This window comes from Oncorhynchus gorbuscha, linkage group LG20 (assembly GCF_021184085.1).
Source record: "Oncorhynchus gorbuscha isolate QuinsamMale2020 ecotype Even-year linkage group LG20, OgorEven_v1.0, whole genome shotgun sequence".
In the NCBI taxonomy this organism is placed as follows: domain Eukaryota; kingdom Metazoa; phylum Chordata; class Actinopteri; order Salmoniformes; family Salmonidae; genus Oncorhynchus; species Oncorhynchus gorbuscha.
In genome coordinates this window covers 3,299,581-3,326,486 of record NC_060192.1, presented here as the reverse complement: position 1 = coordinate 3,326,486, position 26,906 = coordinate 3,299,581, and the positions used below count along the sequence as shown (strand labels likewise).

General features: G+C 40.7%; 1 protein-coding gene across 3 annotated transcripts; it reads left to right on the top strand.

The window, feature by feature from the left end:
- The first annotated feature begins 4,891 nt into the window (after window positions 1–4,891).
- On the top strand, window positions 4,892–24,118 carry LOC124007339 (small glutamine-rich tetratricopeptide repeat-containing protein beta-like). Of its 3 annotated transcripts, XM_046317829.1 has the most exons (13): window positions 4,892–5,049; window positions 12,408–12,536; window positions 13,797–13,900; window positions 14,045–14,148; window positions 14,339–14,420; window positions 14,608–14,707; window positions 15,057–15,161; window positions 15,380–15,518; window positions 19,006–19,068; window positions 21,069–21,106; window positions 22,932–23,015; window positions 23,312–23,432; window positions 23,758–24,118. In XM_046317829.1, the coding sequence occupies exons 1-12, from the start codon at window positions 4,979–4,981 to the stop codon at window positions 23,421–23,423; spliced, it is 1,131 nt and encodes a 376-aa protein (XP_046173785.1). In that variant the 5' UTR covers window positions 4,892–4,978; the 3' UTR covers window positions 23,424–23,432; window positions 23,758–24,118. The 3 variants fall into 3 exon arrangements, 2 of the variants coding, with proteins under 2 accessions (XP_046173785.1, XP_046173784.1); XM_046317828.1 differs by having other exon boundaries at window positions 23,312–24,118; XR_006833910.1 differs by lacking the exons at window positions 23,312–23,432; window positions 23,758–24,118 and having other exon boundaries at window positions 21,069–21,214; window positions 22,932–23,013.
- Window positions 24,119–26,906: the final 2,788 nt, after the last annotated feature.

Here is a 26,906-nt window from a genome sequence, read left to right as displayed (position 1 = left end):
TGGTTATTTTAGATGTTATTTTACAACAGAAAGCAATGTACATTTGTTGTTTGTGTGAACAAGACTTGCATTAGGTCCATTGAGGAATATGCACATGACAAAGGGGTACAGTCACTCAAACAGAGTAAAGTGATGATAGTGATGGAATGTGTCACTGATGCATAATCATAATCGAGTTATTTTCCCTCCCTTCTTTGATGTAATAACCGCTGATACCATTTGAGTAGATTAAAGTAATTATCCAACGATCCCCTGTGAAGATAGATTGGGAAATAAGCATTGTTTTGACATGACATAAATAATTACTCCCAAATACAACAGAGAGACTGAAGAACATCAATGTAGCTACAAGTGCAATAGCATATACTGCATTTGAACGAACATGAACTGCATTTGAACGAATATGTTTTAGACATCACCTTGTGGGCAAATTCGATTTCAAATGGTGATTTTTCTACGATGTTCCAGCCTTTAGCCAGAGAGTGGTCTCCCAGACGAGGATTACATCTACCTCTGGACTGAAAAGCACGCCCAACTGAGAATCTCCATTGACGTGCTTTTTAGTTAAGGCTTAATCTTGGTCCGGACCCTGGAAACTGACCGTAATGTACAATGGTCAGTGTAATGTGATGATGTATGATGTTTTGTGTCCCCCTTGTGGACATACACACAAAAGTATTTGTATTAATTAAGGATCCCCATTAGCTGCTGCCAATCTTCCTGGGGTCCAAACACATTAAGGCACATTTAAAAATATAAAAAAACAGTAGATCATATAATGTCATAACATATCATTACATCACTCCCTGTATACCAAGACTTCGTTGCCTCACACAGTTCCCACTTCATCATCATCAAGTTGGCTGACCCCTCACAAAAAAGATTGCCGTTTTGAAACTATAGTAAAATTGCAGTAACTACAGTTGACTGAGGTATTTTGGATGCAGTAATTGCAGAATACTGCACCGTAAGTGCAGTTACACTGCAAAATTACAGCAGAATTTGTATTTTATTTTGGACGCAGTATTTTCAGCTCTACTGCACACTACTGCCGTTAAACTGCAGTGTACTGCAGTTCTACTGTACTCTGACTGCAATCTTTTTTCATAAGGGACAGCACAGACAGTAGTAGGCCTGATTACCAACAACGACGAGAGAGCCTAGGCACTCTGACAGCATGGTGTGCCAGGTAAACAACCTCTCCCTCAACGTCAGCAAAACAAAGGAGCTGATTGTGGACATCAGGAGGATCCAGTTTGGGCATGCTCCCATCCTCATCGAGACTTCCGTGGAGACGGTCAAAAACTTCAAGTTCCTTGGCATGCACATCTCAGAGGAGCGGAAATGGTCAAACCACACAGACACTGAAGAAACTCTGCCTGTCCTCGAGGGCCCTCACAGTGTTCTACAGGAGCATCATTGAGAGCATACTGTCGGGCTGCATCACAGCCTGGTGCAGCAACTCCACCACCGCAATGGCTTTTTTCTGGCCACTCTTCCCTAAAGCCCAGCTGTGTGGAGTGTACGGCTTAAAGTGGTCCTATGGACAGATACTCCAACCTCCGCTGTGGAGCTTTGCAGCTCCTTCAAGGTTATCTTTGGTCTCTTTGTTGCCTCTCTGATTAATGCCCTCCTTGCCTGATCTGTGAGTTTTGGTGGGCGGCCCTCTCTTGGCAGGCTTGTTGTGGTGCCAAACTCTTCCCATTTTTTAATATTGGATTTAATGGTTCTCTGTGGGATGTTCAAAGTTTCAGATTTTTTTATAAACCAGCACTAATCTGTACTTCTCCACAACTTAGTCCCTGACCTGTTTGGAGAACTCCTTGTTCTGCTTGGTGGTGCCTCTTGCTTAGTGATGTTGCAAACTCTGGGGCCTTTCAGGACAGGTGTAAATACACTGAGAGCATGTGACAGATCATGTGATACTTAAATAAAGTCCACCTGTGTGCAATCTAACTAATTATGTGACTTCTGAAGGTAATTGGTTGCACCAGATCTTATTTCGGGCCTTCATAGCAAAGGGGGTGAATACATATGCATTGCACCCATTTTCAGTGAAACATTTTGTAGAATGCTTTGAAACAAGTCATAATTTTTTCCTTTCACTTCACCAATTTGGACTATTTTGTGTCCATTACACGAAATCTAAATAAAAATGAATTTAAATTACAGGCTGTAATGAAACAAAATAGGAAAAACGACAAGGGAGTGAATACTTTTGCAAGGCACTGTAATATTACACACGTGGTAGCATTCAAAGAAGCTTGCCAATCAAAGGGAACTTTCAGGCTTAAATTCTCTTCTTAAAACTATAGATGCATAAAAAAAGGAATATGGTAACTCAAGATGAATGGTGAGTGGAGTGGATTGACTGTGCCATACCTTAGGATTCATTATTTCTCTCTATTTTAAAACGACTGACAAAGATGCCCATGGAGTAGACCTCGCTCCACAGGTAGCCATAGTACTGGCCATCGTAGCCCCCAGCCAAGTGACTGAAACTGGTTGTCATATTAGTGCCTGGAGGGAAAGTAATACTTTTGTGTTCTTTGAGAACAATACATCCTTACAGGAGGAACATTGCTTTAAATTGTCCATTCATATTCTAATTAAAATGGCATTATATTGTCACTGGTGTGAGACCTGGAGTAGCGGGGATCCCCAGGATGTCTTGGTAGTGCTTGGCGAACACCCTGGCAGTGTCCGCTTGGGACTTGGTGTGCAGAGAATGGTCCACTTTACTGAGCACTACCTGATGCTGGTTCATCAGGTAGTGGGAGTGGGAGTATATTGGATGTCAAGTTATTTTATGTTTTTTTAACAAATATTTTAGATTTGAAGGGAAAGACATGCATGCTATCCAGTAGATATAGACAGTACAATAGACCCAGTAGGATAGATCTAGTAGGATAGATGCACTACTTATTTGTTAGTTACCTTATTACATATGAATGGGTGAATTGGTGGAGAGGTTTCTATATGTGTGACATCTGACCTGTATTGGCGACTCGGGAGGAAATGAGTTTGTTGAGCAGATTGTCAGAGATGGGGCTCCTTCTCCCATACCCATTTCTCCAGTATCTGAAATGACACCTCCACAAAGTCTGTCTCTCCAGGGGTCCCACTGAACTCTGAGAACGTCATCCAGGGAGGGATTCATGGAGATTAGAAAACACTGTCGATTTTCAGGACCTGGCTGGTGATTATTGCGTCGAGGGTCAGTGCTGAATGTGCACCCAATGTGCCTACCCTTGAGCAGAGCTTGTGCATGATGTGGCCAAACTCAAGGAAGAAGGTCTCCAGCAGTGAGGGCAAGCATTTCGTAGGCTTGGTTGGCCACCGCCGGCATCCTACGTTTCCCATCAGCCCACCGACAGCCGGGCTGGAGCCCGCAGAAAGGACACAAGATCAACGATTCAAAATCAAGCACGGTGTGAATCATGCTCTGGACCTTATAATTAGCCATAATAGTATGATATCTGCTATGGAAGCTTCGAACAAAGCAACTAGCTCTGCATCCCTACCAGGAGTGCACAACTATAGCCCCAATAGCCCCATACAGTCCTGCTGATGTTCATTCTTCCGTGGCCTTTCAGCTGGACTATCTGGGATGCTGGTTCAAGTAGAACTGGCCAATCTTCTCCCCGGTGGCCGTGTCCAGTACGGAGTAGAGGCTGTAAAGTAGAAGACATGGAAATTATATCAAAATGGAGTGGATGCCACCTCAATTTCAATTAGCTGTTTTATTTTCAAGTTTCTTTCCACAATTTGTGATTATAGTGCTAGAAAAGTTATTGAAGCACAGAGGCTACTGACTCATAAACATATTCCGGATCTGACTATTGGTAAGACATTACATATTTGTTAAATATCTATTGCATTTATATCTGAATACTGTGTAATACAGCTCTACATTGATTTATTGATAGGCCATGAATACAGAAAGCATGCCACGTGTTGGTATTCAAGTACATTCTTGGCGTGGGTACTCATTGCCAGTAGCTGTGCCACCTTTGACCTCAGCTCAATCAGCTGCTCCAAAATGACTGTGTTAAACCTGCAACAAGACGTAAAACAATAAACTTTCAGAAAGTCTGGCACATATGGTCATAAATACTGCATGTTGACTTCTATGAGAACTCTCTGAACTCTATCAATACATTTTCGAGACTTGAGAACAAGGGTATTCAACAGCATAAACTTGTCGTGGGGATAGAAATAGATGGTCCTGAAATAGATGGATAAACTTTAAAAAAGAAATAATAATAATTCTAGGGTGTCTGGATTTCTGAAGGAACTGCACCCCTTGGCACCCTTATAATTCCAAACTTTGTTATAGTAGATGCCAAGTGGCATATCAACATTGCAGACTTAAAAGATCAATCACCCAACCAAACAAACAATAAAACAATACATGAATCTATTATCAATGTGATTTGTAGATCACTTTTTACAAGTACAAGTGGACCAATAGCAGGAGGTTACCTCCTTACACCTGCTGTGGAAAGCAGTCTCCATCTTCCTCTTCATTTTTATTTATTTATTTATTTCACCTTTATTAAACCAGGTAGACTAGTTGAGACAAGTTCTCATTTACAACTGCGATCCGGCCAAGAATAAAGCAAAGCAGTTCGACACATACAACAACAGAGTTAAACATGGAATGAACAAACGTACAGTCAATAGAGAGGCTTTTATTCTCTATTTTGGTAAGGCCAGGGTGTGACTAGGGTTGGCATTCTAGGTTATTTATTTCTTTGTTTTCTATTTCTTTGTTTTTTGACAGAGTGTGGTTCCCAATCAGAGGCAGCTGTTTTTCATTGTCTCTGAATGGGAACCATACTTAGGCAGCCTTTTTTTCCCCCCCACCTGTGTTTTGAGGGTAGTTAGTTTCGGTTTAGTGTCTGCACCTGACAGAACTGTTTCGGTTTTTGACTTTGTTATTTTGTTCTAGTGTTTGTTTGAGAAATAAAATATCATGAACACTTACCACGCTGCGCTTTGTTCCGATCCTCATTCCGACGAGAGCCGTGACAATTGGCAAATGAGGTAAGATAAGGGAGGTAAGGCAATAACTAGTCCATGGTGGCAAAGTAATTACAATATACCAATTAAACACTGGAGTGATTTTGATGTGCAGAAGATTAATGTGCAAGTAGAGATATTGGGGTGCAAAGGAGCAAGATAAATACAGTATGGGGATGAGGTAGTTGGATGGGCTATATTACAGATGGGCTATGTACAGGTGCAATGATCTGTGAGCTGCTCTGACAGCTGGTGCTTAAAGCTAGTGGGGAGATATGAGGCTCCAGTTTCAGTGATTTTTGCAGTTTGTTCCAGTCATTGGCAGCAGAGTACTGGAGCGTACAGGTCACAATGATGGGTAGTATATGGGGCTTTGGTGACAAAACGGATGTCACTGTGATAGACTAGACTGCATCCAATTTGTTGAGTAGAGTGTTGGAGGCTATTTTTTAAATGACATCGTCGAAGTCGAGGATCAGTAGGATGGTCAGTTTTACGAAGGGTATGTTTGGCAGCATGAGTGAAGGATGCTTTGTTGCAAAATAGGAAGCCGATTCTAGATTTAATTTTGAATTGGAGATGCTTATTGTGAGTCTGGAAGGAGCGTTTACAGTCTAACGAGACACCTAGGTATTTGTAATTGTCCACAAGCCAGAACCGTCCAGAGTAGTGATGCTAGATGGGCAGGCAGGTGCGGGCAGCGATCGGTTGAAGAGCATGCATTTAGTATCACTTGCATTTATGAGCAGTTTGAGACAACGGAAGGAGAGTTGTATGGCGTTGAAGCTCGTCTGGAGGTTTGTTAACATAGTGTCCAAAGAATGGCATCAGAGGATAGTGGTGAGGGTATGCCAGTCACCTTGTAATGCCTGTCCGCTGTCTTCTCCAGCCCATTCAGATAGCTATCCACTAAAAAGCAAGAGTCAAAACCCAAATATTCTGAGAACATGGTAAGGATAAATGAAGAATACATGACAAGGATATGACTACAAGGATATACACAGAGGACAACACATTAGGAACACCTTCCTAATAATTGAATTGCACCCCCTTTTGCTCTCAGAACAGCCTGAGCGTGAAAAACCCAGCAGCGTTGCAGTTCTTGACCTACTCAAACCAGTGCACCTGGAACCTACTACCTTAACCCGCTCAAAGGCACTTAAATATTTTGTCTTGACCATTCACCCTCTGAACGGCACACATACACAATCCATGTCTCCAATTGTCTCAAGGCTTACAAATAATTATTTAACCTGTCTTCTCCAATTCTTCTACACTGATTGAAGTGGATTTAACAGGTGACATCAATAAGGGATCATAGCTTTCACCTGGATTCACCTGGACAGTCTGCCATGGAAATAACAGGTGTTCCTAATGTTCTGTACACTCAGTGTATGAAGGACAATCATGAATAGTTCTTTCATTTCTTTTAGTTCTGGTTCTGCTTAGTTTGTTTTCACTGAATGTTAGTCGTTGTTTCTACGGCATTCAGATTTTGGTTGAAGTTGATTGAGAGTTCACTGAGTTTTGACAATCGTATGATTTCCACGAGCGAGAAAAAATAGTCACATTGGTATGAGAACTCTACAGTGTTGAAAAGTGTAGACCATTACATTTTTAGCTCTGCAAACCACATAACAGCCACATTTCAAATCTTCACCCCAAAATGGTGTTGTCTTCAACACTTAAGTGCCACTGAGAAATCCTGTCCCTTATGTACAGTATATGAAACTCCAAAGCTTGTATCACCTTCTGTATATCCTTTGAAAAAAGCAATAATTTTCTCTTCCCTAATGTGATAGGACGGTCTAAGAATCTCTTGGCCTCAGGCATTAGAGTGTCCAGCTGCTTCTCCTGCAAGAAAACATCAGACCACTCTCTGAGGATGCACTTGTACCAAGTTGGCAGCATATTCAATATTTATCATCTGTCCCATTGAACTGTGGTGCAATTTTTGTATGTGTGTGTGTGTGTGTAGTTCTGTCAGTCCGCCAGGTGTCCACCTCAGGCAGGCGTTGGAGCAGTACCTAGACAGCTTCCAGGGCCATGTGACAGTTAGGACTTCATCTGGACTCATTGAAGCTACTTAAAGACAAATTATATTTTGGTATTTGTTTCATTAGTCCAAGTGCAAAAGGCATCATGACGGCTGTATTTCTGTATATCGGAAGGTTTTTTTTCAACATTTTGTTACGTTACAGCCTTATTCTAAAACATTTTAAATTCATTTTCCCCTCATAAAGCTACACACAATACCCCAAAATGACAAAGCAAAAACGTGTTTTTTTAATGTTTGCAAATGTATTACAATTAAAAACGGAAATATAAAATTTACATAAGTATTCAAACCCTTTACTCAGTACTTAGTTGAAGCACATTTGGCAGAAATTACAGCCTTGAGTCTTAGGTATGGCACTACAAGCACTACAATGGGAGTTTCTCCCATTCTTTTCTGAAGATCCTCTCAAGCTCTGTCAGTTTGAATGGGGAGCGTCGCTGCACAGCTATTTTCAGGTCTCTCCAGAGATGTTCGATCGGGTTCAAGTCCAGGCTCTGGCTGGGCCACTCAAGAACATTCAGAGATTTGTCCCGAAGCCACTCCTGCATTGTCTTGGCTGTGTGCTTAGGATCGTTATTCTGTTGGAAGATAAACCTTCACCCCATACTGAGGTCCTGAACACTCTGGAGCAGGTTTTCATCAAGGATATCTGTACTTTGCTATGTTCATCTTTCCCTGGATCCTGACTAGTTTCCCTGCCGCTGAAAAGCATCCCCATAGCATGATGCTGCCACCACCATAGGGATAGTGTCAGGTTTCCTCCAAACGTGACGATTGATATTCAGGCCAAAGTGTTCAATCTTGTTTCTCATGGTCTGAGTCTTTATGTGCCTTTTGGCAAACTCCAAGCGGGCTGTCATGTGCCTTTCACTGAGGAGTGGCTTCCGTTCGGCCACTCTACCATAAAGGCTTGATTGGTCGAGTAATGCAGAGATGATTGTCCTTCTGGAAGGTTCTACCATCTCCACAGAGAAGCTCTGTCAGAGATGCCATCAGGTCCTCCCTGACCAAGGCCCTTCTCCCCCGATTGCTCAGTTTGGCCAGGCGGCCAGCTCTGTGAAGAGTCTTGGTGGTTCCAAACTTCTTCCATTTAAGAATGAGGCCACTGTGTTCTTGGGGACCTTCAATGCTGTAGAAATTTGTTGGTACCATTCCTGATATATGTGCCGACACAATCCTGTCCTTTGACCTCATGGCTTGGTTTTTGCTCTGACATGCACTGTCAACTGTGGAACCTTATATAGACAGGTATGTGCCTTTCCAAATCATGTCCAATCAATTGAATTTACCACAGGTGGACTCCAATCAAGTTGTAGAAGTATCTCAAGCATGATCAATGAAAACAGGATGCACCTGAGCTCAGTTTTCGAGTCTCATAGCAAAGGGTCTGAATACTTATGCAAATAAGGTTTTTATTTGTAATAAATTTGCAAACATTTCTGAAAACCTGTTTTCGCTTTGTCATTATGAGGTATTGTGTGTAGATTGACGAGGGAAAAAAATATTTCATACATTTTTTTAATAAGGCTATAACATAACAAAATTAGGAAAAAGTCAAGGGGTCTGAATACTTTCTGAATGCACTGTATCTTGAAAACGTAATTGCTAAAATGCCAAACATTATGGGCCTATATCAGCAATGGACTAATAGTTTATTGGTGGAGTTGTCCTTTAAGTACAAAGGGTAATAAATAGTCTGGAGAGAACACTGTCTCCTCTCAGTGCTTTGGCAGTACACCCTCTTCCAGATGATTAATCCAAATAATTTGATTGATAATGACATAACGTTTCATTATGTTGATGACTAGTTGAGTATGTATGATATGTGAACATGATAGTCAGTGGAGTAACAGGGGTTTTAACCAGGATCAAGCCACTTGGCATCAGCTGCTGCCAGACCGTAATCAGGTCAAATTACAACTGTAGGCTAAATATAAACCAGTGGTATCAAATGAGGGCACATTTAGAATGAATGAACTCTAGCCAAAGCCAACAACGTAACACCTCAAAATAAAAATGATTTTACTCCTGCTCCATTTTTTATCAAATTATTTTGGCTATGTGTGTATGTGCATATTGTACTTATAATAATAGTTAGTTCATAGGTACTTAAAGGAAGGATTCACCCATTTTGAATGTTATATAATTTTGGGGCATTTCTGAGCAATGTTGGGGGTCATTTCATGTTTTCATGTGTATCTGAGCTATTGCCGTTCAAGCAGGCAGATATACAGCCGCTATGACGAGCTTTGCATCATCGGTATGGTGAAATGATGCCTGCTTGAACAGCAATAGCTCAAATATACATGAAAACAAAATTACCCCAGAAATCGACAGAACATCGCTCAGAGATGCAGAAAAACAATATAACATTCAAAATGGGTTAATCTTAATCTGTAAATATAGACTCAGCGAAATGACGTTGCTACGAACAGCACCGGAGATATTGAGATGAGCGAGATGAGAAAGTCTCACACAGTCACACACAGTATGTGCACATGTTCGCTTCACGCTGTTTACAGCATGGTAGGAGGGAACCAAAACAGCAGAGAAGTTGAACCTTGCTCTTCAACGTTCTTAGTTGTTGCGGAAATTGACTCAATATGCTATTTACTTTCTGCATTACGTCATATCGCTGAATCTACCATTACCTAGTTAGTATAGTATGTTGTTGGTATGTTGTAACGTCTAGGCAACAACTCTCTGAAACACGTCGTCCCTCATACTCGTCTGCACTTCAAAGTCAGACAGCTTCTTGTTGGCTACATGTACTGGGGGACATCCAGAACATGGCGCTGTGCTGTGGAACAAATGCAGGCAAGATAAAGGTGACATATTCAACTGGTCCAGAGTAGACTATATAAATACATTATACATTAGTGGACCAGGGAAGAAACAAAAGGAGGATTATGGTCAAACAACTGGAGCAGAAGTGTTGCCTAAAATGAGTAATTACTGTATAAACATGTGACTTGAGAGACATCTCCATATAAAAACGTTTGTTTTCTCTCTTAAGTTTTAACATTAAAAACACATTTGTGACCTTTTGATCAACATAGATCAGTGTGGCCAAGGTCAGACAATATTGTCTCTGCATATTCTAATTTGGCACTGGCCAGTACTTTGAAGGTGTTTTCAATGGACACCTGTTCTATATCCAGAGATCCGATGTCGTCGTAGACTTGTTTGATCCTCTGAACCAGGCTCCCTGTCATGTTCTTGATCTGGGGCCCGGTCCCATCTCAGGGTATTCCCGTTGTTGCAGTCTGCCGAGGTAACACCAGCAGGGTCTATCTCACACTGGGTTTAAAACCAGACATTCTGGAGACAAAATAGAATTATTACAAGTAACTCCCCAAAAAATAATGTGCATGACATTACATTTGCAACTTTTTGTACATTTTATATAACCTCAATGTGATTTAATTCACTTGAAATACTGTAAATTCTAGGAAATATACTGAAATGCTCGGATATATTTATCTTAAGCTTTAACCATCATACAAACCCATACTTAAACTTAATAGCACCAGTCTTTTTTAAAGCAAAGATTGTGTTCGGAGATAGACTGTTTAATACTTCATGCCAGATGATATTTGCTTTTATTAATGGCCTTCAAGACTTTCACATGATCGCCACTAACACTCTGATTAATTTACCAAATGACTGACAACTGATCCCACAACATGTATCAGTGAAGCAAGTGGTTACAGGCCTGGTTACCAGTAAGATGATGGCAGGCTATGTCATAAATTGGCTCTGTTTGGTCCATTCAAGTGTCTTCTCTACTTTTGGTGGCCTTAACTTCATGTTGTAAATGTAAATGTAAATGTTTTGCAATTATAATATTGACAAAGTTCCAGTGAAACTTTCTGCTTTTCATCGGCAGGTTTTCTTGTCATGGTCCTTAATTTATAAACACAATTTTTCTCCACACAGATATTATATATGGAATAATTGGGATATATTGTATAAAAATACCTCTCTGTTTTTAGAATATTGGTTCAGAAATAATATCCTATTGGTGAGCCAACTGGTAAATGCAGAGGGTCTTTTACTCAGTTATAAAGAATTCTTATCACTTTACAAGGTCCCTGTAACACCTAAAGATTTTGCAATTGTTTTAGATGCCATTCCCTCAGGGGTTGCTTTATTATTCAGGAACGTGTCAAGACCCTCAGAGCCGACCTTCTATTGACCCTGTTGACTCATCAGTAGGAAAGACCTGACCCTCAGAGCCTACCTTCTATTGACCCTGTTGACTCATCAGTAGGAAAGACCTGACCCTCAGAGCCTACCTTCTATTGACCCTGTTGACTCATCAGTAGGAAAGACCTGACCCTCAGAGCCTACCTTCTATTGACCCTGTTGACTCATCAGTAGGAAAGACCTGACCCTCAGAGCCTACCTTCTATTGACCCTGTTGACTCATCAGTAAGAAAGACCTGACCCTCAGAGCCTACCTTCTATTGACCCTGTTGACTCATCAGTAGGAAAGACCTGACCCTCAGAGCCTACCTTCTATTGACCCTGTTGACTCATCAGTAGGAAAGATTTGTTTCTCTTTTATTGGTCCATTCAACAACAGTAGGAAAGATTTGTTTCTCTTTTGGTCCATTCAACAACAGAGCGACACGATCCTTGTTTCAGCAGGATGTTGTATCTATACCTTATGTCATGCCTTATTGGAATGGATTTATTGATAATATCTGTTGGAAAAAAGTTTGGATGTTGCCACACACATACCTACTTGTTAACAAAATTAAGTAAGTTTCCTTTAAAATTATTCATAAATATTTTCCTGCCAACCACCATATGAAGAAGTTTAAGGAAAACATCAACTCAAATGGCTCCTTTTGTAATGACCACCCAGAAACAGTTTTGCATCTTTTTTGGCATTGTATGCATGTAAGAAAACTGTGGCAAGACATCAGTAGGTTTATAATTTAATACATTTATGAAGATTTTACACTATTGTGGAGAGATGTACTGTTTGGATTCTTTACATACAATAGAAATAAGCGGAATCATTTTTATGTAATTAATTTCATTATTCTTTTGACCAAATTTCATATACACAAATGTAAATTTACAAACAGAAAACCACATTTTCGTATCCTACAAAAATAAATTGAACCTAGCTCGATTGTCCATTGTTTGTAATCTATGTATGCTTGTGTTCCCTTATGTGCTTTATGTATTGATTTGTTTTTAAAAGAGAAAAAATAAAAAAAACGTTTTTTTTAAAGATAGCAGCAAGTTCATGACGTTTTCTACGTGCAATTCGCAAAACCCTCTCTTATTCAACCTCTCTCCTTCACAGCTCCAGTGGTGCTAGTAGTAGTGCCACTGAATCGGTTTACTTCCGTTGTAAATGCGCAGGCGCCAGAGATGCGATCAATCAGAGAAGTTCTCATGACGCGATAGCAGGGACAGCTGCAAAATATCTCAGGTAGGTGGGCGCACTGGGCGGGGTCGTCGAATGGCATCCCTTGGCTCAATGTTGTTATTTACAATGTTACAGTACTACATTTAGAAGGATAGGAATGAGCAGTGGAGTTGGCTTTGCTTTTCTCCCTTGTATAGGCAGCTTTATGATAGCGATGCTCTGCCATTATAGGTTGCAGACTGCACTGCATGGGTAGAGAGACGCATTGTCGGTGATGATCAGGGAAGATAATGTATTTGGACACGCTATGTAAATGATAAATAAATGTCTGTCATCAAAGACTGCTATTTACTTCAGATAGGGATGCATTAGGTTGACATGGGATGAAAATCTCAAGTCCCTACTGGCATTAGCAGCTACACCGCATCATCCCATGTCATCACTACATCTTTTGTTATGAGGCCGATGTCAACAGAACAGAGGGCTAGAGTTGCCTTGCTTTGAAATGTCAAACAAGCATGATGATACACTTTAGGGTTTTACAATTATGCATGGTCGCAAAGCTGTCAATGATACAATAGAGGTAATTCATTCAAATGTATGTTTTGTATTATGCCATTCCAAACATTGATTGTGTCATAATTTATTTCAGTGCAATGTCAAGACATAGCCCATATTCTCATATCTAATAATATGGGTAACATGGGTTCCCTGTTGTGTAGGTTATGGATCATTTATAATGGCACACCTGGTTGTGCTTGATGTTTATGCAGTACTACTGTGCAGTAATGCAAGACCATCAGTATTAGTATTGTAAATATGTTTCACCATCCCAAATTAAAATGAGTAGACAATAGATATGAAAAGACGACCAAATCCCCGCGCTAAAAATGTGTATCACATTGAAATCTGAATTATGTTGAATAATCTGAAGGAATCATGATTACTGAACTGTAAAACACATTTCAATTGAAGGCATTCATTGGTACAATTGACTAGGTATCCCCCTTTCCCTTAATCATACAGAATGGCTTATACACACACTCAACTTCCCTCTTGAGTTGTCTTGGAAACAGACCTGCATCTTACCACAGGCAGTATTGTATTATATTTGGTGCAATGTATTATCAACTTGGCTCCAATGTACCACATTACAGTGGCTTGAGCTAATCATACCGTAAGGGAGTCCAATAACAATAGAACCGTCGTAAAAAAAAATCACATTTGTGACGCTTATTCTAGTTTGAATGAACGCTACAACCTCTCACTGTGTGGGATTCTATTCCATGTATCCCTAAATGCTGTATTATGTTTTTTTTGCAGCACAATGGCAGTGGAGAAGCGCTTGGCATTCTCTATTGTGCAGTTTCTGCGAGATCAAACTCACTGTGGCGCTTTGAATTCCGATGAGCAGGAAAGCCTCGAAGGTAGATCAGCTTAGGATCGCTGTTCGATCACAACGTTTCTTAAAACCGCTTTCCTTTTATTTTGGCAGTTACCGGTATAACAATAAAATAAAGAGCTCAGTGTTGACTATTGTGTTATTACAACGCATTTTTCCCCCCTTGTAGTTGCAATACAATGTTTGGAGACCACCTTCAAGATCAACTCCAGTGACTGTCATCTCGCAGCACCACAACCTCTCACTGAAATATTCCTCAATTCTCTCCTCAAGGTGGGGTTACTCTCTGATTCTCTACCTTATTTCAAACTCTTTTACCTTAACTACAACATTAACTTGTCTGTGTGCAGTTCATCAATCATTCTCAAATCAGTAACCTCCACAATCAGTAAACTAAGATGATGTATAATGTATATTAGGCTTTATTGATATCTTACTTTATCTGTCATTGTATTTTCCTCAGAATGATCAGAATAACCCGGTGTCACCAGAGACGTCCCCATCACCAGAAGACACCGAGAGGGCAGAACAACTGAAGAATGAAGGTACCTGGCACTGTTTTAATATGTAGTGTAGACGTATGATAAATACACTTTGGATGAGTGCAAACTCAGTTTAAGTGCACTTCCGTTTTCCTTCAGATTGACATCGTTTTGTAAATGTTGTCGTTAAAATCTGACAGTAGACGTAACCTGATTATCAGGCTGAACTAAAACGGCAGTTCATTTTCAGGGAATAATCACATGAAAGAGGAGAACTACAGCTGTGCGGTGGAATGCTACTCAAAAGCCATCCATCTGGACCTCCGAAACGCTGTCTACTACTGTAACAGGTACACACAACCGCTTCTGAAATGGAGAAGTATCAACACTGTATTCAAATGAGAAATATATAACACAACACAACATCTGTATCTATTGTGTTTTCATACCAACTATATTGGTAATTATTGTGTACAACTGTGACAATAACTCATGTTATTCTTATACTATACGTAGATAATGCAGTCACAGTTACAGCACTGTCTGAGCTGAAAGACATAGTTGCGTACACATCTGGTGAACCAGACTACTAGACAGGCACACGGCTGCTGCAGCCTTTGCATGTGCCTGCCTTATTGATCTGAGTGCAAGTAAATAAACCTGAGCGTCTGGCTGCTGCTGCTGTTGTCATCACCGCAGGGCTGCCGCCCACAGTAGACTGGGTAACTACACAGAAGCAACGGGGGACTGTGAGAGGGCCATAGGGATCGACCCCAGCTACAGTAAAGCCTATGGGAGAATGGGGTGAGTTAGACATGGGAGGGTAGTGGAAATGTTGTTTACAATGTCTAGTCATGTATCATTTGAGGAATATGGTATTGCTTTTTGGAACTTTGTTTACAGAGCAATAGCAGTATCTAATGATAATGCAAAAATTTGGCTTGAAAATAGCTTTTTTGTTTTGCTCTGGAGTTAAATTGACTGCACTTCTCCAATGTCTCTTATTCCCTGTGTGTCTCTAGATTGGCATTTACTGCTATGAATAAGTACCCAGAGGCCATCTCCTACTTTAAGAAAGCTCTGGTGTTAGATCCAGAGAACGACACCTACAAATCCAACCTGAAGATTGCTGAGCAGAAGCAAACAGAGACAGTCAGTCCTGTAAGTAGTGCTGTTTTACCTCCTTGTGTGATTTCATATCTGAAGGTCAATCTAAAAAAAACACATGTAATAATATATCATTACTCCCCTACAAATACTGTCACTACAGCTCCAATAATGGACACTTTATTTACATGTTTTTACATGTTTTTACATTTACAACTCTAGATTTCTTCATGTAATATTACATGTGTATCTTATATCCCACGGGTATTCAAGTATGTCAAGATATCCCAATTGTGTCAACAGCTTTATCAGACACATTGAATATTCCTGCTTTTAGCAGTGGTACAAAATTATATCATACTGAACCTACAGACGGATTTATCTTGTCCGACAACTACTCATTCAAGGGTTTTTCTATTTTTACTATTTTCTACATTGTAAAATAATAGTGAAGACATCAAAACTATGAAATAACACATATGGAATCATGTAGTAACCAAAAAAGTGTTAAATAAATAAATAAATATATTTGAGATTTGAGATTCTTCAAATAGACACCCTTAGCCTTGATGACAGCTTTGCACACTATTGACATTCTCTTTTCCACCTTCATGAGGTAGTCACCTGGAATGCATTTCAATTAACAGGTGCGCCTTCTTAAAAGTTCATTTGTGTAATTTCTTTCCTTCTTAATGCGTTTGAGCCAATCAGTTGTGTGGTGACAAGGTGGGGTGGGGGGTGGGGGGGGGTATACTGAAATGGTATTTTACCAAATAGGGCTATGTCCATGAACAGCTCAAATAAGAAAAGAGAAACGACAGTCCATCATTACATTAAGACATGAAGGTCAGTCAATACGGAACATTTCAAGAACTTTTAAAGTTTCTTCAAGTGCAATCGCTATGATGAAACTGGCTCTCATGAGGACCGCCAGAGTTACCTCTGTTGCAAAGGATAAGTTCATTAGTTACCAGCCCCAGAAATTGCAGCCCAAATAAATGCTTCACAGAGTTCAAGTAACAGACATCGCAACATCAACTGTTCAGAGGAGACTTTGTGAATCAGGCCTTCATGGGCGAATTGTTGCAAATAAACCACTACTAAAGGAGACTTGCTTGGGCTAAGAAACACAAGCAATGGGCATTGGACCTGTAGAAATGTGAGATTTTTGGTTCCAACCGCTGTGTGTTTGTGAGACGCGATGTGGGTGAATGGATGATCTCCGTAGTGTATTTCCCACCATAGAGCATGGAGGAGGTGTTGTGGTGTGGGGGTACTTTGCTGGTGACACTGTCTGTGATTTATTTAGAATTCAAGGCACACTTAAGCAGCATGGTGATCACAGCATTCTGCACTTCCTATCTGGTTTGGGCTTAGTGGGACTATCATTTGTTTTTCAACAGTATAATGACCCAACACACCTCCAGGCTATGTAAGTGCTATTTTACCAAGAAGGGGAGTAATGGAGTGCTGCATCAGATGACCTGCCCTCCACTATCCCCCAACCTCAACCAAATTGAGATGGTCTGGGATGAGTCAGACCGCAGAGTGAAGGAAAAGCAGCCAACAAGCGCTCAGAATTTGTGGGAACTCCTTCAAGACAGTTACAAATGCGTTCCAGGTGAAGCTGGTTGTGAAAATGCCAAGAGTATGCAAAGCTGTCATCAAGGAAAAGGCTGGCTATTTGAATATTCTCAAATATACAGTTGAAGTTGGAGGTTTACATACACCTTAGCCAAATACATTTAAACTTAGTTTTTCACAATTCCTGACAATTAATCCAAGTAAATATTCCCTGTTTTAGGTCAGTTAGGATCACCACTTTATGGTGTGAAATGTCAGGATAATAGTGGAGAGAATGATTTCTTTCAGCTTTTATTTATTTCATCACATTCCTAGTGGGTCAGACGTTTACATACACTCAATTCGTATTTGGTAGCATTGCCTTTAAATTGTTTAACTTGGGTCAAACGTTGTGGGTAGCCTTCCACAAGCTTCCCACAATAAGTTGGGTGAATTCTGGCCCATTCCTCCTGACAGCGCTGGTGTAACTGAGTCAGGTTTGTAGGCCTCCTTGCTCGCACACACTTTTTCAGTTCTGCCCACATATTTTCTATAGGATTGAGGTCAGGGCTTTGTGATGGCCACTCCAATACCTTGACTTTGTTGTACTTAAGACATTTTGCCACAACTTTGTAAGTATGCTTGGGGTCATTGTCCATTTGGAACCCATTTTCTACCAAGCTTTAATGTCTTGAGATGTTGCTCAATATATCCACATAATTTTACTTTGTCATGATGCCATCTCTTTTGTGAAGTGCACCAGTCCCTCCTGCAGCAAAGCACCCCAACAACATGATGCTGCCACCCCTGTGCTTTACGGTTGGGATGGTGTTCTTCGGCTTGCAAGCATCCCCTTTTTTTCTCCAAACATAACGATGGTCATTATGGCCAAACGGTTCTATTTTTGTTTCATCAGACCAGAGGACATTTCTCCAAAAAGTAGGATCTTTGTCCCCATGTGCAGTTGCAAACCATAGTCTTGCTTTTTTATGACGGTTTTGTAACAGTGGCTTCTTCCTTGCTGAGCGACCTTTCAGGTTATGTCGATATAGGACTCATTTTACTGTGGATATAGATACTTTTGTACCTCTTTCCTCCAGCATCTTCACAAGGTCCTTTGCTGTTGTTCTGGGATTGATTTGCACTTTTTGCACCAAAGTACATTAATCTGTAGGAGACAGAACACATCTCCTTCCTGAGCGGTATGATGGCTGCATGGTCCCAAGGTGATTATACTTACGTACTATTGTTTGTACAGATGTACGTGGTACCTTCAGGCATTTGGAAATTGCTCCCAAGGATGAACCAGACTTGTGGAGGTCTACAATTTTTTTCTGAGATCTTGGCTGATTTCTTTTGATTTTCCCATGATGTCAAGCAAAGAAGCACTGAGTTTGAAGGTAGGCCTTGAAATACATCCACAGGTACACCTCCAATTGACTCAAATTATGTCAATTAGCCTGTCAGAAGCTTCTAAAGCCATGACGTTATTTTATGGAATTTTCCAAGCTGTTTAAAGGCACCGTGTTAGTGTATGTAAACTTTTGACCCACTGGAATTGTGAAACAGTAAATTATAAGTGAAATAAGCTGTCTGTAAACAATTGTTGGTAAGATTGTCATATGTCATGTACAAAGTAGATGTCCAACCGACTTGCCAAAACTAGTTTGTTAACAAGAAATTTGTGGAGTGGTTGAAAAAATGAGTTTTAATGACTCCAACCTAAGTATATGTACATTTCTGACTTCAACTGTGTATTCCACATCAAGTAACTCATGCAAGCAGTAAAATCAGATTGAAGAAACTGATAAAAATACATCTTATGGACTGTGAAGAGACACCCACACACAGGCACAGGCACACGTATACACACACACACGATAACAAACGTACTATACACACATGCTTTGCTAGGCAGCAGCTAATAGGGATTCATAATAAATACAAAATGAAGCCTTTGACTGTTTGCTTGTTATAGATAGCTACGGGACTGGGATTTGACATGGCCAGCCTCATCAACAACCCTGCCTTCATCAGCATGGTAAGACTATAATTAGTGCTGGGCTGGAACAAACACCTGCACACAACATGTACAGTGCATTCAGAAAGTATTCAGACCCCTTCCCCACATTGTGTTACGTTACAGCCATATTTTAAAATTGATTAAATAAATACAAATTCTCATCAATCTACACACAATACTCCATAATGACAGTGAAAACAGGTCTATACTTTTTTTGAGCTCAGGTGCATCCTGTTTCCATTGATCATCTTTGAGATGTTCCTACAACATGATTGGAGTCCACCTGTGGTAAATTCAATTGATTTGATATGATTTGGAAAGCCACACATCTGTCTATATAAGGTCCCATAGTTGACAGTGCATGTCAGAGCAAAAACCAAGCCATGAGGTCGAAGGAATTATCCGTAGAGCTCCGAGAAGGATTGCGTCGAGGCACAGATCTGAGGAAGGGTACCAAAAAGTGTCTGCAGCATTGAAGGTCACCAAGAACATGGTGGCCTCCATCATTCTTAAATGGAAGAACTTTGGAACCACCAAGACTCTTCCTAGAGCTGGCCAAACTGAGCAGTCGGGGGAGAAGGGCCTTGGTCAGGGAGGTGACCAAGAACCCAATGGTCACTCTGACAGAGCCCAAGAGTTTCCCAGTGGAGATGAGAGAACCTTCCAGAAGGACAATCATCTCTGCAGCATCACCAATCAGGCCTTTATGGAAGAGTGGCCAGACATACTCCTCAGTAAAAGGCACATAACAACCAGCTTGGAGTTTGCCAAAAGGCACCTAATAGAGACTCTGACCATGAGAAACAAGATTCTATGGTCTGATGAAACCAAGATTCAACTCTTTGGCCTTAATGCTTAGCGTTACGTCTGGAGGAAACCTGGCACCATCCATACGGTGAAGCATGGTGGTGGCAGCATCATCATGCTGTGGGGATATTTTTCAGCAGCATGGACTGGGAGACTAGTCAGGTTCGAGGGAAAGATGAACCGAGCGATCCTTGATGAAAGCCTGCTCCAGAGCGCTCAGGACCTCAGACTGGAAGTTTCACCTTCCAACCGGACAAAGACCCTAAGCGCACAGCCAAGACAACGCAGGAATGGCTTCGGGAGAAGTCTCTGAGTGTCCTTGAGAGGCCCAGCCAGAGCCTGGACTTGAACCCGATCGAACATCTGGAGAGACCTGGAAATAGCTGTGTAGTGACGCTCCCCTTTCAACCTGACAGAGCTTCAGAGGATCTGCAAGGAAGAATGGGGGAAACTCTCCAAATACAGGTGTGCCAAGTTTGTTGCACCAAAGATTGATGAAAAAAAAACACAAATTTAATCCATTTTAGAATAAGACTGTAACATAACAAAATGTGAAAAAAGTCAAGTGGTCTGAATACTTTCCGAATGCACTGTACCTGGGTGGAAATAGATGTTGTTTTCCTTCATGTACTTTAGGTGCACTTATACGCCTGATGCGGGGGGTGGGGGTATGCACTTTTGGGACTATGCATTGGTTCTATTACATCGGAAAAGTAAATCAGGCTCACCTGTATATATTTGAAAGAAAATAAATACTATATTCGACACAGGTATGACACACATTGCAGTCTCTCCAGGGCCAAGGCCATCCCTGGTCTCGACAAATAATAGACACAGATTCCTCGTACTTCTTTTATGAGTGTTTGTGATACAGTTACTAGTGGAGAATGCTTCCTAAAAAAATGAACCGCATACCTTACACAGTTGGCCTGGTCAAGGGGCCTGGGGACATTCAAGGCGTTGATCATGACTAGTTGATTGAACGGGTGGCTGACGGAATGCCTGACAGGCAGAGAGTACATGCCATTATAAGCATTCCAATCCTACATGGCAGCAGCTGGGCTGAATCATGAATAGTTTTACTAGGTACCAGCACTAAGTAGTCACGCCACTTGAGAATGCATCTGGTTCCCCATCAACGCTGTTAATGAATTGTCATTTTCACACATTTAAATGGGTGACATGGTGATTGGCTTTGTGTGTATTTACAGGCCGCCAGTGTGATGCAGAACCAGCAAGTGCAACAGCTGTGAGTGTTCGGCATGTTTCAGCATACCCAGGGCTGGGGCTCAATAGTGTGAGGCATCCTTTCCTCATCTCGGTTCCTTCATCTGCACTGATCTGGATGAATAAATAGGTGAAAGCCACCCCACTGAATCTATCGAGACACAGCCCATCAAAATCACCCCTACCTACTGTATATGTACAGTACATAGCTACCTCAATTACCTCATACCCCTGCACATCGACTTGGTACTGGTACTCCCTGTATATAGCCATGTTATTTTCTACTCCCAATATACACTACCGTTCAAAAGTTTGGGGTCACTTAGAAATGTCCTTGCTTTTGAAAGAAAGCACTTTTTTAAAATCAGAAATACAGTGTAGACATTGTTAATGTTGTAAATGACTATTGTAGCTGGAAACTGATGATTTTTAATGGAATATCTACATAGGCGTACAGAGGCCCATTATCAGCAACCATCACTCCTGTGTTCCAATGGCACAGTGTTAGCTATTCCAAGCTTATCATTTTAAAAGGCTAATTGATCATTAGAAAACCCTTTTGCAATTATGTTAGCACAGCTGAAAACTGTTGTTCTGATTAACGAAGCAATAAAACTGTCCTTCTTTAGACTAGTTGAGTATCTGGAGCATCAACATTTGGATTCGATTACAGGCTCAAAATGGCCTCGTCAGTCTATTCTTGTTCTGAAAATATAAGGCTATATTTGCGAGAAATTGTCAAGAAACTGAAGATCTCGTACAATGCTGTGTACTATTCCCTTCACAGAACAGCACGAACTGGCTCTAACCAGAATAGAAAGAGTGGGAGGCCCCGGTGCACAATTGAGCAAGAGGAAAGTACATTAGTGTCTAGTTTGAGAAACTCAACTGGCAGCTTCATTAAATAGTACCTGCAAAACACCGGTCTCAACGTCAACAGTGAAGAGGCGACTCCGGGATGCTGGCCTTCTAGGCAGATCTTGGCAATTTCTCGCATGGAATAGCCTTCATTTCTCAGAACAAGAATAGACTGACGAGCTTCAGAAGAATGTTCTTTGTTTCTGGCCATTTTGAGCCTGTAATCGAACCCACAAATGCTGATGCTCCAGATACTCAACTAGTCTAAAGAAGAACAGTTTTATTGTTTCGTTAATCAGAACAACAGTTTTCAGCTGTGCTAACATAATTGCAAAAGGGTTTTCTAATGATCAATTTGCCTTTTAAAATGATAGATTTAGATTAGCTAACACAACTTGCCATTGGAACACAGGAGTGATGTTTGCTGATAATGGGCCTCTGTACGCCTATGTTTCCATAAAAAATAATCAGTTTCCAGCTACAATAGTCATTTACAGAATTAACAATGTCTACACTGTATTTCTGATCAATTTAATGTTATTTTAATGGACAGAAAATGTGCTTTTCTTTAAAAAACAAGGACATTTCTAAGTGACCACAAACTTTTGTGTATATAGCCATGTTATTTTTACTCTTTATTTGTATTCGTTATTTGGCGTGTATTTATTCCTCGTGTCGTAATTTCAATTTTTTATTAAAATGTGTATCTTATCTTTAACTCTGCATTGTTGGAAAAGGACCTGTAAGTAAGCATTTCACTGTTAGTCTCCACCTGTTGTCTACGAAGCATGTGACAGATAAAATTAGATGTATGTTTTACTATACAAAAATACCCTACATCCCACTAACTCATAATCCTGTTATAATTTCTTGAAGAAAGTCAGAATGTAGGATTTACTGTTCAATTGTACTCGGATTTGTTTCAAGTTTTTTGTCATATGTGACACATGTTTATAACTCTCTTTGGGGTTCTCTCCCTCTGTGGGCAGTATGTCTGGGATGGTGTCCAATGCAGTTGGGGGCCCAGCAGCAGGAGTGGGAGGACTGTCGGACATCTCCAGCCTGATTGAAGCGTACGGCAGCACCATAGTGCTATTACTGTAACATACACAGGGACTCTCTGTTTTTGACATTAGGGCTCTAATTACACATTTAAATAAGCATCAGACACGTCAAGAATCAGTGAGGTTTAATTTGGACTAAATGATCATGAATTTCCCATGACATTTTACATTATTTTAGAAGATTATTTTTTAAATATTGGATGTAGGATGCTACATCCTAGTTCTTTCACAAGCTGCCTGACACAAGGAGTACATAAGTAAAGAAACACTCAATTCTAACTCCCCTGGTCTCTCTCTGTTTGCAGTGGTCAGCAGTTTGCCCAGCAGATCCAGCATCAGAACCCAGAGTTGATCGAACAGCTGAGGAACCACATCCGCAGCCGCTCCTTCAGTGGCAGCGCTGAGGAGCACTCGTGATCCACACAGGTCTGTGTACTACAACACAGAGGTTAGGGCTCGCTCTTAGAGTGTATCTCCATAGTCTAATACAGAGGTGTCCTCCCCTTCATTTGCTCTAATGGAATGGTGAGAATTAGCATGGGAGATTGTGGTGGATTTGATGCCACCTGTCCAGTTATATCATAGCAGAGACCTGATTGTACATGTGCGCTTTTGTTTTACTGGCAATAGATGGATCAGGATCTGCATATTAATTACTTAAACTGTTATTACCATGTTGTTACACAAGGTGAAAAGGACATTTGAAGGCATGTAAATGTTTCTTACCTTCAGCGTATATGTTTCAATAAAGGAAGGGCAACCATATGATGTGATTACAATCTCTACACCCATTCCTTAAACTCACATCACCGACAGAGCTGGAATGAAGGGACAGATGGGGACGATGGCACTTCACTGGGACTGGGTCTTCAGAGAGGAAAGGAAACATTTTACACACCCAATCAGGAGACAGAGTATCCAACACATTCTATGTACACTGAACAAAAATATGAACACCACATGTAAAGTGTTGGTCCCATGATTTCATGAGGTGAAATCAAAGATCGCCAAAATGTTCCATATGCACAAAAAAGCTTATTTCTCTAAAATGTTGTGTACAAATTTCTTTACTTCCCTGTTAGTGAGCATTTCTCCTTTGCCAAGATGATCCCTCCACCTGACAGGTGTGGCATGTCAAGAAACGGCATAGTCATTACACAGGTGCACCTTGTGCTGAGGACCATAAAAGGCCACTCTAAAACGTGCAGTTTTGTCACACAACACAATGCCACATATGTCTCAAGTTTTGAGGGAACGTGCAATCGGCACGCTGACTGCAGGAATGTCCACCAGAGCTGTTGCCAGAGAATTGAATGTTAATTTCTCTACTATAAGCCACCTCCAATGTCATATTAGAGAATTTGGCAGTATGTCCAATCGGCCTGACAACCGCAGACCACGTGCATGCCAACATGTGGGCGAGTGGTTTGCTGATGTCAACATTGTGAACAGAGTGCTCCATGGTGGCGGTGAGGTTATGGTATTGGCAGACATAAGCTACGGAAAACGAACACAATTGCATTTTTTAGATGGAAATTTGAATGCACAAAAATAATGTGACGAGATCCTGAGGTCCATTATGAAGCCTAATTTTTTTTTTGTTGGTATATGTGACCAACAGATGCATATCTGTATTCCCAGTCATGTAAAATCCATAGACGGGCCTAGTGAATTTATTTCAATTGACCGATTTCCTCATATGAACTGTAACTCAGTAAAATCAATTAAATTGTCTTTTATATTTTTGTTCAGCATAGATGATACCCAATCAGGAAACACAGTTTCAAACGCATTCAAGACACCCAATTAGTTTCAAATACATTTCCACCAAACATTGTGCACAGTTCTAGAGACCCACATTGAATAAAGTTTATTTGTCACGTACACAGATTAGCAGATGTTAAAGCAGGTGCGGCGGAAATGCTTGGTTTTTAGCTCCAGCAGTGCAGTAAATGCCTAACAGTAGAATACTAATACACAAAAAGACAGAGAAACAAATTAATAAATATCAGAACAAGGATTATTGCAAATGGATGTGTTTTTCTATATTGTGCTGTAGTAGCAATGTCCTAACCATTGCCTTGTTCCTATACTGAATTACAGATCCTTTGTTCCTCTGAAAGATTTCACTGATCCAACAGAATTGTATGTAGGAGAATGCAGGGGTGTATTCAGTGAGGGGAAACCAGATAGAAATTAAATTAATAGAGCGGATACAATTCCCTATTCTACATGACAGGCAATTGTACCTGATCTACACAATACAGTTCTATGTTAACGTTCTGTAACATTGCACCTGCAAGTACTGGCCCCAGGATTTGATTTATTAATATTGCTTGTAGTAATTGCCTTGATGGGGGGAAGGAATTAAGGAAGGGGAGAAATTGAGGAAGGAGATAAGGAATGAGAGTAAAGGGATGACGAAATGAAGGAGAGAAAGGGAGAAAATAATTAAGAAAGGTGCGAAAAGGGATTAGAGAAAGGAGGAAGGAAGGACAAAGGGATCAAGGATGCATGTGTGAATTATTTGAACAGGGAGCACGTATTCCTTTTCATGATTACATGACAGTTATACACGACAGAAGGGTTACATTGTTTTCTATTCTACCATGTTCAAACTTATTTTTGTACCAAATATTTTGCTATAGTTGCTGTTGGGTCAAACAAATGGCCGAAGCCTTGATCATGTGGAATTCTAGCATTGCTGTCAATAGTAATTATCTGACTGCTAATTTGACGATAAATGAGTGTCCTTGAAAGTATGTTTGGTGCCTGCAGCCCAACACCCCTGGATTTACAATCATAGCAAACGCACATCATTTCCCTTTTGATTCAGTTTCATTTCACATAGCTAAAGCAATGTTGATAGCTAGTATAAGACTCATTCAGTCTTGATTTTGCATGCTCTTCCATCTGATGTGTCAGACAAGCTAATGAATATGCTTGTAAAACAAAGCAGCATAATGTTTTGTCCAAAAATATGTCTCAATAAAATGTATTACAATTGATAGCTGTTGAAAGTCTTGTTGTGAAATCATGAGGCAGATTTGAACAATACCTTGAGTGTGTAAAGCTGCTGCGAGTGTAGAAAGCTCTCAAGGCAAAGGGTGGCTACTTTGAAGAATCTAAAAAATATTGATTTGTTTAACACTTTTTTGGTTACTACATGATTCCATATGTATCATTTCCTAGTTTTGATGTCTTCACTATTCTACAATGTAGAAAATAGTTTAAAAAATGAAAAACCTTTGAATGAGAAGTTCTGGGAAAGGACACCAAAACATTTCTGCAGCATTGAAGGTCTCCCAAGAACACAGAACACTTCTTAAATGGAAGAAATTTGGTACCACCAAGACTCTTCCTAGAGCTGGCCGCCTTGCCAAACTGAGTAATCAGGGGAGAAGGGCCTTGGTCAGGGAGGTGACCAAGTACCCAATGGTCACTCTGACAGAGCTCTTGAGTTCCTGTGGAGATGGGAGAACCTTCCAGGACACCCATCTCTGCAGCACTCCACCAATCAGGCCTTTATGGTAGAGTGGCCAGACAGAAGCTACTCCTCTGTAAAAGGCACATAACAACCCACTTGGAGTTTGCCAGAAGGCACCCTAAAGGACTCAGACCATGAGAAACAAGATTATATGGTCTGATGAAACCAAGATTCAACTCTTTAGCCTGAATGCCAAACATCACGCCTGGAGGAAACCTTGCACCATCCCTACAGTGAAGCATGGTGGTGGCAGCATCAGGCTGTGGGGGTATTTTTCAGTGGAAGGTAAGATGAACGGAGCAAAGTACAGAGATCCTCAATGAAAACCTGTTCCAGAGCACGCACGACCTCAGACTGGGGGCGAAGGTTTCGACCTGAAGCACACAGCTAACGGAGGAGTGGCTTCGGGACAA

Bases quoted from the DNA above. Each gene is read 5' to 3' on its own strand.
- LOC124007339 (XM_046317829.1), top strand. From the start codon at position 4,979: ATGAACACTTACCACGCTGCGCTTTGTTCCGATCCTCATTCCGACGAG. The intron at 14,149-14,338 runs GTGGGGTTACTC...TATTTTCCTCAG, and splicing joins TCCTCAATTCTCTCCTCAAG to AATGATCAGAATAACCCGGT. The intron at 15,519-19,005 runs GTAAGTAGTGCT...TGCTTGTTATAG, and splicing joins AAACAGAGACAGTCAGTCCT to ATAGCTACGGGACTGGGATT.